The 15,365-nt window shown below is 37.8% G+C and overlaps 1 protein-coding gene across 4 annotated transcripts in view; it reads left to right on the top strand.

The window, feature by feature from the left end:
- Positions 1 to 14,926, top strand: part of LOC138184002 (fibroblast growth factor receptor homolog 1) — a 112,757-nt gene extending 97,831 nt beyond the window's left edge. For 3 of the 4 annotated variants that reach the window (XM_069121621.1, XM_069121623.1, XM_069121622.1), the window contains 9 exons: positions 6,256 to 6,594; positions 7,175 to 7,567; positions 9,867 to 10,054; positions 10,716 to 10,848; positions 11,200 to 11,688; positions 11,923 to 12,421; positions 12,573 to 12,713; positions 12,802 to 12,907; positions 13,132 to 14,926. In XM_069121621.1, coding sequence (XP_068977722.1) covers positions 6,256 to 6,594; positions 7,175 to 7,567; positions 9,867 to 10,054; positions 10,716 to 10,848; positions 11,200 to 11,688; positions 11,923 to 12,421; positions 12,573 to 12,713; positions 12,802 to 12,907; positions 13,132 to 13,239 — 2,396 coding nt within the window. In that variant the 3' untranslated portion in view covers positions 13,240 to 14,926. Of the gene's footprint in view, positions 1 to 6,255; positions 6,595 to 7,174; positions 7,568 to 8,788; positions 8,971 to 9,866; positions 10,055 to 10,715; positions 10,849 to 11,199; positions 11,689 to 11,922; positions 12,422 to 12,572; positions 12,714 to 12,801; positions 12,908 to 13,131 lie in introns of all 4 variants that reach the window. The other variant, XM_069121624.1, reaches the window with a different exon arrangement.
- The last annotated feature ends 439 nt before the right edge of the window (positions 14,927 to 15,365 follow it).

Raw genomic sequence — 15,365 nt, 5'->3', positions numbered from 1 at the left:
GGGAAAAGAGAGCTCTCACGGACAATTAGTCGTTTGTACACGAACGCCGAGGATGTTTGGAGATAAGACAAAAGAAACGGAGAAAGCAAGGAGACGAAGATGCAACTGGAGTAGCTGCGGCTACGAAGCGCAGCAACATCGACTCCAGGAAATGGTGGGCGAGATGGAATTCGTTCTATGCTTCTAAAGACCAGATGATAAATAGTCTTTCAACGTGGCTAATTGCAGACACGTTTCGAGCATTTTGCAAGGTATTCGCGACTGTTGCTGTTGTAACGACGTAAATTAGGCGAATTGGCTAATTTCGTAGCTGTGACGGAGCTAACATCAGCAAGCGGAATTTATTAAAACGACGATTTCCATGTTTATCGCTCGAGATCGACGTTAATTGAAATAGTTAGGGTGGCCATTGAAAGGTATGTCAGGAAACTGAGCAGCATCGAGCAGGATATACGGTTTGCCATTTTGGTAAATAAAACGTGACTTTTGGAAAAATTGTCGGTTTCCGAAGGCAGAATTGTACGGGCGTTTAACATCGATATCGATCGATCGAAATTTCTAATACGTGTAAACCATATGAAATCGGTAAAATGACAGATACTAATAGAGAAAATATATTCAGAAATATAAATGTTAAATGTACGTACCTCGAGAATACTTGGTACGTTCTCGTCATGATCGTTCGACGTTCAAACAAGTAGATTCGACGTGCCGAAATTCACTCAGTCGAATACCAATGATAGTTTCACGCCACGTGATAGTTAAATTAAGATGAAATATTCAAATTCTTCCTACGATTATTCGATTTTATTTCGCTTTATGACCGATAAGTAATCGACTGTATGATAGCTAGATACTCAAGTAGAAGCTGCAATTTTATTACAAATACAATCATCCTTACCTCAGTTTGGATACGCTATTTTGTCTTTCAAGGTGCCTGGTAGAAAGAGCGAGAAAGCTACTGTTTGCTTCGAAGAGTTTCGTTACGAGTAGTTAAATAGAACCTAATTACCAAGAGTTAGCAACTAATAAAATACGAACAAAAACAACGAAACGAACAAGATGCAAAGTGTTTTAAAAAATATAAAACAGTATAACAGCATATGAAACGTATATACATCTAATATCAAATTAGCGATTAATAATCGATAATTAACATAATTCTATCGGCATCGTCGCACTTGAAAGGCGCGAACAGACGTTCTATCCGAAACGATGGCGCGACCCGTGGCGGAGACGAGAGGATCGGCACAGACACCCTCGACAGATCTCTAAATTTAGTTAGACGCGTTTTACTGACGGGGAAGAGAGAACGGATCGACGTCGACGCAAACGAACGGAGAGGCAGAGGACACGATGGGACGTGGTTCCAGATGAAACGTCGGAAGGGACAGTGTCGCGATTCTCGCCTGGCCAACGTCCAAATGGCGATACCTCGATCGCCCAAATATCATGAATGGGTCGACCTGGTAAACGTTTCCCCGTGACCAGATTCTCGAAAGAGAAAGAGCTCGAACCGAGCCAAGTCCACGGCTCTCCGGTCGCGCCGAAGTTCAATCGATGTTCAAGGTTGAGAAATCGTGGAACGACGCTGACCGATTTTGCATCGCGCGATCGTCGTGTCAGCGGTCCACGCTTGCGATTAAAACGGAAAATTGTATTCGGCAGATTTGACGCCTTCTATTTTGTTATCGATTTTTGGTGTAAGGTATCGCAGAAATAAAAATCTGCGTTGCAGGAATATCAACGAAAGAAGTTCTAGGGTCGAAGAAAATCTATCGGGGGCCTTCTGTTTCTTGAGAAAAGCGAGATTAAACGCGTTATTCTTTGAAATTTCCTGTCAAGTTTGAAGTCGTTTATGCTGTATTCTTACGGTTGAATAAATTTGTACAAGCAGATCGAAGCAGATTCTAATTGATTCGTTAGTAAGCGTTGGTACGTGTTCCACTAACGTAACCGACGTGATGATATCTGTTTAATGGCGAGAACGTATTCCTTTAATTAAATAAAACAACGTATTACACAGATTGGCATCACTCAATAACGAAAAAGTATTGAGTGGAATGAAACACACCGTCAGGATATGGTAAACGATGAAGGAAATAGAAGAGAACAGAGTCGTATGACAAATGATATCTATGAAACTGAGTAATGAAACGCCAGCGAAGATCATTTTTCAATTACAAATATTCTCGACAAGCTGTATTATTAAACGAGCAATAAAATATCCTAAGGATTAAAACTGATATGTTTTACTGGCAGGAGTAAAGAAACGACCACCACCTTGCTGTAATATATTACAGGACCAAAGAAATTCCATCGGACCGTAAAATAAAAACAGTTGTTAAATCTTAGCAACAGCGATGCACTCGATGTCGCGAGAATCGAAACGTTATCGTTCGATCGTCGTATTGTCGAAAATTTAATTTCAATTAAATCTATCACGCCGCCCGAAGGATTTAATTACCAACGATCAAAGATAAAATGGATTAAAAGGCTATGATGATCGCGCGGCACGACGATATCGGGCAATTACTTCTCATCTACGTGAGCTGTAATTCTAGAAAAATCGTTGCAGAACTAATAATTACAAGGCTCGAGCCATCAATTTATAAGGGAAATCGATCGACAATTTGTTACAGTGAACGAAGCCCGTGTAATTGAATATTAGCAGAGGATGGAGAAAATAAATTTCTGAAATTGCGGTTAATATCCATTAACCGCGGTTAACGAGTCGACGATAACTAGGACGAGGTTGTTGTGACAACTGGAAGCGGTTACGATCGATGATCGAGGTTTCCTCGGAGGCGGAGAAAGGATATGATTGATGAATCGGTGGTAGAGACGAAGCGCACATCGTAAATAGCTTTCGATCTGACTAGGAAGTTTCAAACAGCTAAAACTGCAGTTAATGGAAATTCGTATTTTTCTGAATACGTAATACTGAAAGAATCCAGCCTCGTCAAATATTCCTTTTGCACGATGTATATTATTATTATTATTTGTTATCGCAACGAGATTTAAAGTCTAGTACGATCTCTGTTACAAACGTGCACATTTGACATAATTGTAATGAAATATAGGGAAATATGACGTGATATTAATATACCGTATAACACGATAAATAACCTGATATAATATATCGTAGTATGACATAGTGAATTTCAGCTTTGACTTAGGTCTTTGTATATTAATTGCAGGTCTTTGTTGCTTGAGCTTTCTTTGTTTCTAACTTGGCCAAGAGGATACTCCAACGTGAAACACGTCCTGTTAGGTTGTTTGATTTTTTTTTTTTTTTTTACAAAGAAAACTGTAATAGTGTTTGGAATGAAACTTGCAGAGTATATTTTCGCATATGTTAATAGCATGTATCATTTTTCTTGTCGAGAAGAAATTAAAATTGACGGCACTGTATGCCCTCGTACGCAATTGGCAAAAAGACCTCGTCTCATGGAGTCCACGATTGCGGTCGTTCTACTTGTTTAAAATAAGAAACTCAAGGAGATCGTTAATTAGGATGAGTTTGACTGTATCACGAAACTAGGACGAAAGCAAAAAGTCGATAATTAAAAGAACGACGACCCTATTGAAGTTCGATCGTCGATCTTGTCCATGTTTCTTTAACATTCAAAGGCTGAAATAAATAGAAAAAAGGAAGGTATCGAATTTGTTCTTGTTCAGACTATAGCGATACATGCGTGGAAGATTCACACGAAATCTTGAGCCGATTGGCCGAGTAGATTTTATGGTACCGTGAACGCCGTGTTGAAAAATAACTAATCTGAGAGAAACGTGTTTAAAATGTTGTGTATCGATGATAATTATTCGTCTAAAAATCCTTCGAACGTTCGTAACTTCGTTGATTAATCTTACATTTCTCAGAAATCCATAAAAATCCACGGCTTACTCGTAGACTCTCTAAATAAGAAAGAAAATGATTCTTGGAAGAATTGAAGTTTTCCAAAAATGGTACTACGTCCTCGAATTAGAAGTAGCGGTTTTTAATTAACATACAGCACGATGTACGTATACATATTTTGCTTCTTAAAAAGACGCTAATTACGACTCAGCGAAGATCAAACTGAGATGCAAAAATTCAGGTGACGCGTATCCTTCGTTTGGCATTTGTTTGACGGATCATTTTCAGAACGTCCCTTCTGTGAAGATACCATGTGTCTGCGATGGAGAATTGCTTTCCTAAATAGAGGATTCTACGCATAAGTTGTGCGTAGCTAAGAGAATCGACGTGAAATATCGAATTGCTATACTTTGACGCAATTTTAGCGGCGTTTATTACGACCACGATTCGCGGAAGAATCGAATTAGAATCCGCGTTAGGCTGCCAAGTAGCGAAAGCTGTCGGTTTATCTTTCGTGAACTTGGTACCGAGGAAGCGTACTACGAGCCATGTTTCGCGTCTGTGGCGCTAAATAATCTGGATAGAATCCCATTAATACAGCTTTCACGTGTTCTGCTGAAGAGATACCTAACGATCTTCGCATCGTCGTACGACTAGCTTGTAATTTCATTGCGAAATTTCGAATTATATCGCTCGATACAATTAACAGTAGAACTACCACACCAATCAAATTGACTGGTTTTACAATTTTATTTTATAATTCCTACTTCGTGTTATATTTTTTCCCGCAGTGATGACTTTCGCAACGATAACTAAAAGAATAGTATAATGAATTTTATTTCGTATTTTATGTATTCAAGCCTGAAATAATTTTGTATCAAGGCTACTTATACCAATGCCGTACTTGTCAAAGTGTAAAAGGGTCCTGCGATCTGTTTATCGAACCCCAATTAACCAGTTTCCTCGTCTTGTACAACTTGCCACACGTTTTTAAAATTTTTACCGCGTATCATTCGATATGACGATATCGGTTATCACGAGAATTCCGGATCGATCGCTAGATCGCTAGATGCTAACACTAGAAATACCACGGCAGTGAAAATGACTAGTTGTACAATTTTATAAATGCGTCAACTCTCGTTCAAAGATCATGGTCCCAGATGGATTAATAATACCAAAAATGTACTACGTAACATGGAATTCGTAAGAAATTAACAAATCGATAAATATAAAAATATTCTATTATTACGTATTTTTTAAAGACCAGTCATTTTGATTGGTTTTGGTAGAAAATAACTTCGTGTTAACCATCGGTAGTTCTAGCGTTAAGGAAACGCCGCTACAAAGAATCATTACGATGATGTTTTACAGCGTTTTATCTGCCAAACGAACGAGAGTAAAAGAATCCTACAAGTTTGATAATTCGTACGATATTGCGATAGAAAGTGGAAAACTATGGAGATCAAAGTCGCCGAGAAGACGATCTTCTAGTAGATTTAAGCGGTGCATCGTGGCCAGATTGCGAATATTTATGCAAACTCGTTATTTTAACTGTTCCACAATTTATCTCGCCTGTGATGCCGGCGAGAAAAGTCGTCAAACGTGTTCAATCCTTCGACAGTCTATAAAAAAAGAATGAGAAGTTACGATCAGAAAAATGTATATTTTTTTTCATGCTCTAGAATTCTTCCGTTTACGATAAAGGACGTGAAAAAGCACACATCAGCTTTTATATGATAATAAACTTTCTTAAAACTTGCACTTCTAAACTGCAGAGAGATTTCGTTCCATTGGATCTGCATAATTTTTCCCTATTTCTCAGTTGTTTGTCTGTGAAATGAACGCGGTTTCTCGATAATCGAAAATCAGAGAACAGACAAGATATCGTTATCCGGACTGCATCGTAGAGTTGTGCATCCAATGTGTCAAAATTTATCGTACACCACGTAATTATTAAGAAGATAATTGTAAGACGTTTCTTAACACTTCCTATTCCGTATGGAGCAATTTTGGGAAGAAAACTGTACATTTTTCGATCGGAATTCGTAACTTTATTACACTGTCGAGGGGTTAAGACTATAATTTAGATAAAACGAAAACTAAGCAGAGAATTGTCATATTTTAGAAAACGCAAAAGGTATTACAATCTCCATATTATCTCCATATTTTCCCACATTACGTGTATTTTCGCGCTATCAAATTTATCATAAATACATAAAATATCCGCAGTGTAACTATGGCTATCCAAGTACTGGAAAATCGAATCCGCGTCCGTCTTATATTACATTTTTTTTTACTGAAAATAATCTTCCAAACCTCGTCCTAATAATAAATAAATGATAATATGAATATTTTTTAATAAAAAATATGAAATATGAATTGTTCTCGTTTCACAGATCTGAATCATCCCGACACGGTGATTGTGTCAATCGGTGAGAAGCTGATCCTACGATGCTCGTCGAGTTCGAACGCGGAGACGATTTGGTACAAAGGCGACGATATTTTCCGACCATCGTCGCCAAGAATTCGATTAATGAAACAGACGCTGAGGTTCAAGTACATCGAGCCCGAGGACGCAGATTCGTACAGTTGCCTGGTTGGATCAAACATGACGAACGAATGGAGGAACGTGACGATACGAATCGAATTGTTGCAGAACGACGAATACCAGCACGAAAGCGAGAGATTGGGAAGACACGAGGAGGAAACGAACGAATTGGAAATCGAAGCGAGAAGTTAGTACTCGGATTTTCTTCGCTTTTCAACCTTGGACAGTTATTCGTACTTTGCATCGACGATATCAAACAAAATTTGATTAAAAATTCGCGATCGCTTATTAGTTACATTTTGTACGTAATTTGTCATTTGTAATTTGAAAGTGATAGCGCAACAATCGATAATAATATTCCTCAGCTCTGCAAAAGGATAATAACGTTACCTATCCTGCGCCTCTTTCGCCAGTTAATTCTAAATCACCTTCATATCGTTGGGAATCTTCAAAAATTCCAAACAGCTACAAAATATCTTTGGAAACCGTTCGTTTTAAATAATTTAGGAATTCGTAGGAATAACTTCGTTTGCTCTTGCTGCATTGTATCATCCGTAAACTTGAAGAAATCAGATTACTTCAAAAATCCACTCCCTTTAATGCGAAATTCTAATCAATGTTTCTTCCCATTCCAAAAGTCCCTTTTCAAGTATTACAAATTTAACTAAACGCTCCTATCTTTCGTTTAAACGAGTCAATTCTAGATCGTCCAGTTAATTTGTCCAATTAATTCTGAATGAAAGAGAACACGAATCTCGGTGTCACAGATTTGCCAGAAACGCGATCGTTGCACCTGGAAAGCGAAAACGCGGAGGTCGACCTGGACAACGAGAAACTGGAGAATGAAACAGCCGGTGAACACAACAACACCGCTCCCGTACGAGCACCATCGTTCAATAAAAGCGTAGAGATGCCAAACGTGGTCGTGAAACCAGCTGGCAACATGTTACGTTTACGATGTCCAAGCTTTGGCAACCCAAGGCCGAACATCACATGGTACAAGAACAACGAAGAACCAAAAAGAACGCTTGGCACGGTGGTTATGTCTAAGTGGACCTTTAGATTGGAGGATCTAGTGCCTGAAGACAGCGGCAATTACACTTGCGTGGTGTGCAACGAGCTGGGATGCATCAATCGCACGTCCAAAGTTGAAATTGTCGGTGAGTATCGTATTTTTATCTTTCTATTTACTAAAACGTACAGCGTAATGGAGAAGTAAGAGTAACGTTGAAATGAAAAAGTAAAGTATAATGTTGAAATTGTCAGTGAGCCGCGTTGAGTGCATCGTGCTTTTTATTTATTTTTCTTTCTTATTTATTGAAAGGATGTATAATGGGAAAGCGAATGTAGCCTTGAAATTGTCAGTGAGTAAACGAATGTCTCATTTTTTTCTTCTATTTATTGAAAAGATCTCCCGTCTGTTTTCCTTTCATTAAAACAATTCGGGGAACGATAGTACAATGGGAAAGCAAAAATTTGTGTTTTCAGTTAGTTAGCTTTTGCTGAATTAGATTTGCTGAATAGTCGAACGATGTTGTAGGTTTTAAAATGAAAAAGAATCGCGGTATTCAGCGACCAGGAAGTTTCTAAATTTCGCAATATCGTTTTATATTATCGTTTGCTATACGTTATTCAATGGAAAATATTACGACATATCCAGTGATTATGTAAAGAAAGAAAGTTTCTTAAATCCATACAATTTGCACCTATTTTTCATTGGGAACAGTAACAATCAACGATAACAATCGAAGAAGGATATTTCGAAGAAGGACATTAACGACCATTAATCACTGTGCAATTTCTATGTTCGGTCAAATGATTTTAAATTACCATTTGCACCTTCTCCAATGGAAATACCAACCATTGAAAGATTCCTATGACCGGGTAGCACAAAGAAAGAATCACGACGTTGGATCATTGCAAACTTTTCAAATCTCATAACATTTCTCACGTTACTATCTACCATCCATCTTTCACTGGAAATGCCATCGATTAGAAATTTCCAGCGATCGCGTTGCATAAAAGAAGAACATTTCTAAAGAAAAGTTTCTAAATATTCCATATCTTTTTACATTATCGCTTGCTACACGTTCTTCGCTCGACGAAAGGAATCAGCACATTAGATTGTCATAAATAAACTGCGGATCTCTATACATTTATGAGCAATTTGATGCATTGAAAGTGTAATTTTTACTGAGTAAAACAATTCTCTACTCGGGTTTTATTTTTTAAATTAAGTATAAATATCCACAGTCTAGTCATGATTAACATAAACGTGCTCCGCTGGAAATACTATCGATGAGAAATTTCCAACGATCGTCTAGCATAGAAAAGAAGGGATCACGACATTAAACAGTCGTGAATTTTCATTGCATCTATAGAGCGTTTCCCTCATAAACCATACATCAACGTGGATTTCCCGAAGAACGTAACCGCGGCGGTGAACAGCACGGTGACGTTCAAGTGTCCAATCGTGTCCGATCTCGAACCGTATATACAATGGCTGAAAGTAGTCGAGTACCCTGGTGACCAGGAGAATTCACCGACCGGCATTCTTCTTCAGGTACAGACAGACCGGATTGCTTAGATGGTGGAGGTTCCTGTGTCTTCTCGATGGATTCATAATCATCGCTTTAATTCTCCACTTTCGAATAAGAACTGTACATATTGTTTAGGTGGTGGAGGTTCTTGTGTCTTCTCCATGGATCTTTAATTATCGCTCTAATTCTTGATTTTTAATTAAACACTATTTGTATAAAATGATTATGTATAATAATGTATACAAGGTTTTATGTAAAACAAGACAGATTCCAAGGGATTCTGGTGATATGTGAACTGTCTGCGACGATTTTTAAATAATATCCTAGTGACTAACGATACGGTGAAGGAAACATGTGCCGTTTGGTATTTCAGGTGCTGCCACGTGGATTGTTTCATTTTGTTCTTTTTTTACGTTTTAATAATGTCATGTTGCTGTATTCTATCTTCTTTTTTCTTCCGATCTGTTTCTTCGATATTCGACGATCGAGGTCTCTTGAGATCAAGCTTACTTGTAGAAGGATCGTAATAGAAGAAACTAACGTGATGTAATAGACATTTTTTACGTGTTATTTCATTCCTTGGTTCTTAATAAATTAAAAAGTACTCGAACTAACTAATATTCCACACAAACGCACACAAAATTTCTTTAAATTTTCTTCGTTCTTAATTACTTTTTAATTATTTGAATGTCTTTGAAAATCTTCAAAAATTATGAAAAAAATTGTACAACCTTAATTCTCGAAATCTTAGAAATATAATCATAGAATTCCTTAAATCATGAAAATAATTATTATTAATATTCGATCTTTGTAATACAGTGCAATAAGTTTGATCTCGAGAGATTTCTTTTCATCTCTTTCTATTCTCTGATACACTGGAGCTTGGTAAAAAAGGTGGTTGGGTCTATTTTTCCTGTAGAGAGCGTGAAACATCGGCCGATACTGACCAGGCCTCCAAGAAACACGACCGTTCTGATAGGAGGCAACGTTACTATGACCTGCGAGGTTCTGTCGGACGCGCATCGTCATCTTGAATGGTATCACGGTTATCACACGTCTTTCGACACTGTCAACAAAACCAATCAAAGTTTCCGGGTGGAGGTCAAGGTGGGCACGTAGAACTACTTGAAATTGCATGGAACACACTCTATTTCTGTTTATACGCTTCCGCTTGTTGTGTCGTCAATAGATCAAAATTAATTTAAAGTTTAAATGTCGCTAAAGCTATTTTTCAAGTTTCCTTGTTTATGATCCTAATAACACTTTCTTTAACTTTTTCTTATCCGATATTCTTCGATTTTGCATTGGTTCTGTTAAAGTCTGAGTTACTATTACATAAGCTGTACATTTATTACACTATTACATATGTACACTATTACATATCTGTTTTACATTTTAAACATAGTATTATTCTTCTCATTGCTATGAAACGTAGAATTATGAAACAGAATATTACTTTCATCAGAAAATCTAAATTGCACAGTATGATAAGATTGCAAGTAAATTTCATTTTATTTACAAGCTATCTTTGTACGTTTTCAAATATCAGAATCGCTTATTTTTCATTCAATTGCAGTTAGCTTCATATTTATAAAGAAGATCATTTCTCTATAGTTCTTTAAACTGAAACTATGCCTTAACTAAAATCGAAGACAACCTTACGTACAACCATTTGCTAAATCATTCCCTTACTTAAATCATCTCCTACTCAAAGCAACGAAGCTGTAATCCTCCATTTTTCTAAATCCTACTGAATTCTTTCCAACAGGCGGAAGGCGCGGACAATCCAGAAGTACTGAAGCTATACAACGTGACACAGAAGGACGAAGGGTGGTACACCTGCATAGCGCAGAACGCGTTGGGAGAAACCTTCAGCAGTGCCTATCTCCGAGTAGTCGAATGTACCTAAAACTTTTTGTAATAATAAAAATCCCTTTTCCAGAATTGCATTTCCTTAGTTACGTTTAGAAAGAGATACAATTGATATCTTTGCAATGAATTCTGCTCTTTCTCAAAATTGTCCAATAAACTTTCTAACGTTAATAACTTCATTATCTTGCTATATTTGCAAGAAGATTATCGCGTTCTGCCTAAAAATAGAAACAGTAAAAATTTCTCTATAAGGTTAAAGAAGTATCTCTAGTATTCTAAACGTATACCAAGAAATTTGCATACTCAAACACCTTATAACAATCTTGCCTTTTCGTCTGTCCATCGTCCCCAATTCTAATAAACATTTCTTCATCCTCCAGCTTTGGAGGACCATGGAATACCATTGACAGCGAAACCACAAATTCTCGTGAACGTTCTCGCCGCTGTTCTCTTCATCTTCTTCGCCGTGGGCGTGGTGGTGGTAATATACATTTTCCATCGTCTGAAACGCGAGAAAATGAAGAAGCTGCTGGCCATAGAGACGGCACGTGCTGCAGTCGTGACTCAATGGACGAAGAAAGTGATCGTGGAGAAGCAGAACTTAGTAAACGCGCAGAACGTTCAAGAACCGTTGCTGATGCCCGTGGTGAAGATCGAGAAACAAAAATCGACTGTCGCCGCGGAAGACAGCAATGGAGGAAGTATCTCGGAGTACGAACTTCCGGTTGACAGTGCTTGGGAGTTGCCACGAGAACATTTGACTTTGGGAAACACCCTGGGCGAAGGCGCATTTGGAAAAGTCGTGAGGGCGCAAACAAATACTGGAAAACCCGGCATTCCTTGCGTCGTAGCTGTGAAGATGCTGAAAGGTAGACGCTTTATCCGACGCTTCATTCTGATTGTTCCAAGTTGCTTGAATTCCTCGTTATGATTTTGCTAGCTTCGCTCCTTCTTCACATTTTTCATTCTTTTTCGTTCGAGTTCCTTTTTCATTCGATTTTCATCAAAACTATCTAAAAATAATTCTAATCTATGCAAAAAAATCTAATCGAATTACACACCAATAATTTGACCTAATTACCCAGTGACTAATTTCTCCACAGAGGGTCATACCGACGCGGAAATGATGGACTTGGTATCTGAGATGGAGATGATGAAGATGATCGGCAAGCACGTGAACATAATCAATCTGTTAGGAGCCTGTACACAAGGCGGGCCATTGTACGTGGTCGTAGAATTCGCTCCGCATGGAAACCTTCGTGATTTTCTACGGGATCACAGACCTTCCTCTGGATACGAACCGACCATTGGCCAAGAACCAAAAGAGAAAAAGACTCTCACCCAAAAGGACCTAGTATCGTTCGCCTATCAGGTAGCTAGAGGGATGGAATATTTGGCGAGCAGAAGGTGTATCCACAGGGATCTGGCTGCCAGGAATGTTTTAGTCAGTGACGAATATGTTTTGAAGATCGCTGACTTTGGTCTCGCTAGAGATATACACTGTCACGACTACTACAGGAAAACCACAGACGGAAGACTTCCGGTTAAGTGGATGGCACCCGAAGCTCTCTTCCATCGAGTTTATACCACTCAGTCCGACGTGTGAGTATAAGAAATATTCTTAGTAATTGGATAAATATTCATTTGTTGTAAAGAATACTGGAATTATTTATCTTTTCGAAAATATAAAATCGAATGAGTCTGATAGCGTCTAACAAAGTGTCCCTAACATTGGTACCATTTAATGTTTCAGATGGTCGTACGGGATTCTGTTGTGGGAGATCATGACACTGGGTGGTACCCCATATCCGTCCGTACCATCCGTAGAAAAATTGTTCCAGTTGCTAAGAACTGGCCATCGAATGGAGAAACCACCGTGTTGCTCCATCGAAATGTAAATGCAACTTTTACGATTTACCATGTGTTTTTCATCGTGACGGAATACTAATACACGATACTAATAAAACGAAACAACGTTGCAGATACATGTTGATGAGGGATTGCTGGAGTTACCAGCCTAACGAACGACCAATGTTTGGGGAACTGGTCGAGGATCTCGATAGGATATTAACGATAACTGCGAACGAGGTAAGAAACTTGAAATATTCTCTGAAAACCGAGACTGAGATTTTGAAGTTCCTTTCAAACAGAAGAGAATTTCCAAGCTTCAATGATTTACATAATCATTCGTTTACCTTGCGCGAGGATTACTCGGTCGTTCGATTATTTCTTCCAATCTTCGAATCTCAGTTATATTCAAAATAATCCTAATGTGTTTGAAATTTGAGGAACGATGTAACGTATCGTTTTAGGAATACTTGGACCTTGGCCTCCCGCAGCTAGACACGCCGCCGTCCAGTCAAGAGTCCAGCGAAGCCGACGACGACGAGGGCGAAGAAAAATTCCCTCACCTACTGTGAAAATCCCACGAACGATCGGTTTTCGCCGAAGATTGTGTAAAAACTCTGAGAAAGATCCGGAATGGACAACGAACGAAAGAAGCGCAGAAGATAAAAGCACGAGAAGGAAGAGTGATCAGATGCGAAGAAGAGAACGAACGAAGATCACGAAGAAGAGAAAGCTATCTTTTAGTCGAAGAACGCTGGTGAACGGAAGTCGATCTACCGACTGACCTAGCGAACACGCCAAATAATATAAATCAGTATTGAATTGTTTAGCGCATATTCCGTAGAATTTAAGGAAGAAGAAAAAAAAGAAGGAAGAAAGTAACGATCGAGGAAGAAAACTCCGGCCTTCGAGGAGACTGATTTTCTTACGAACAACATTGTATTTATTTTCCTGTTATCTTTATATCCTGGGAAATCGATTACTATTATGGAACGTGCGTTTGTTCCACGTGATTCACGTACACGCGTTTCTCAGGTTTCTGTCGTAACAGAATTGTATCGAAGACTTTTGCTGCACACCTGAACTACTATGGCAGCCGAAGCGTGAGATATATAATAAAGAATAAAATTTGTTACAAAATATTCACGTCCAATTTTGTACATGTTATACTACCGTGCCATTGATAAGTGCCTTGGGAAGATGAATGAAAAGAGAATGAGAGAGAGAGAGAGAGAGAAAGAGGAGATGGAAGGAAAGTTCCGCCAGGGCTTCTTGTATTCGTTAATATGAAGAGAAGAAGAAACACGTACATATATATGTATATGGTGCATCAGGTTTGCACAGAAGAGATACCTGATCTACAGGATCATCTCGAAAAGTGTTTGTAACTAGTCAATTAATAAAACCTGTACGTTTCTCTGTAACATAGCTCGAACTCGGTTATTAAAGTATAATGATATGTATTATGTTAGCGTTTCTACGTGAATGGACTCTAGTGGACAACGAGCGCGAATCTTCGAATTTTTGTAGAAAGATGGAAGAAGATTGTTGATTGTAAGTGAAATACGATTCGCCGAGTTTTTAATCGTCTTTTTTTTTTTTTTTTTTTTAACACGCGAGTTTCTACGTTGTGATCCGAATGTGAGTGTCTTCGTCGAGGAGAGACGAGTACGACTCAAAGGATATTGTATAGTTTCTTGACAATACGACGGAAGACTATTTTGCACATAACAAATGTTAAAAAAAAAAATAGGAAGAAGAAGGAATTGAATAAAAGAAGATAGAGAAGAAGATGATGGAGAGAAAATTCATTGCATCGTCCACGTGGATGTAAAATGCATAAAGATGTATAAATGGTGCATGCGAGAGGTGCTTAGTAGTAGATAATTTATTTCTCTGTATATTGTTACTTAGGATGTATTTTAGGATGTCGTTAACACTATTTTTTTTTTTTTTTTTTTGTATTATTATGGAACGAATGAGGCGAGATACGTGTAAAATATAGAATGGAGATTAATCAATTGATCAACGAAAATAATATACAAAAATGAGAGAAGATTCTTTGTACATAGCACCGATCTGTTTATTTAAAAGTTTTTCTCAACTTTTTCTTTTTCGTTTCGTTACCCAGCACCTAAAGGTAGCCAGTAAATCAGCATTTACCAAGGTAGATTGTATGTATAGTCTGCATAAATATTGGATTATTATTGTAACGTGAGTTTCGTCTCGAATAAATCACTGGAAACTGTACCCACATTACTCAATGTCTACATTTATTATTTCCAGACGTTTTCGCATGGTTTTTGCAATTTTCACGGTTCTTATTAATTTTAGATGTTACTAACTTGGGATTCTGAGAAGGATTGAGAAACGTCGAACGAATTTTCACAATCTAAATATATATCGTCATTCTAAATCGAATCTTTGCAACTACTAAATTATTATTTTTGAGAAAATTCTCAAGGTTATTGTAATTAGTGGGCTGAAAATCATAATGCTATAGGTTGCTTCAATGCTATTTTTCTTTTAATGTTATATACATAATAATCAGTTATAAAAACATTTCGTAGCAGAAAACGAAATTATAACTAATGAACTATATTAATTATTGAATTAAGGTTGAACAATGAACTAAGCTAAAAACCGTATGACTAACTCATATTTATTAAATGTTTACGATAGTAAAGAAACAAATACA

Source organism: Bombus flavifrons, chromosome 10 (assembly GCF_040668555.2).
Source record: "Bombus flavifrons isolate JBK064 chromosome 10, iyBomFlav1_principal, whole genome shotgun sequence".
NCBI classification, from domain to species: Eukaryota; Metazoa; Arthropoda; class Insecta; order Hymenoptera; family Apidae; genus Bombus; species Bombus flavifrons.
This window is presented reverse-complemented; position numbering and strand designations above follow the sequence as displayed.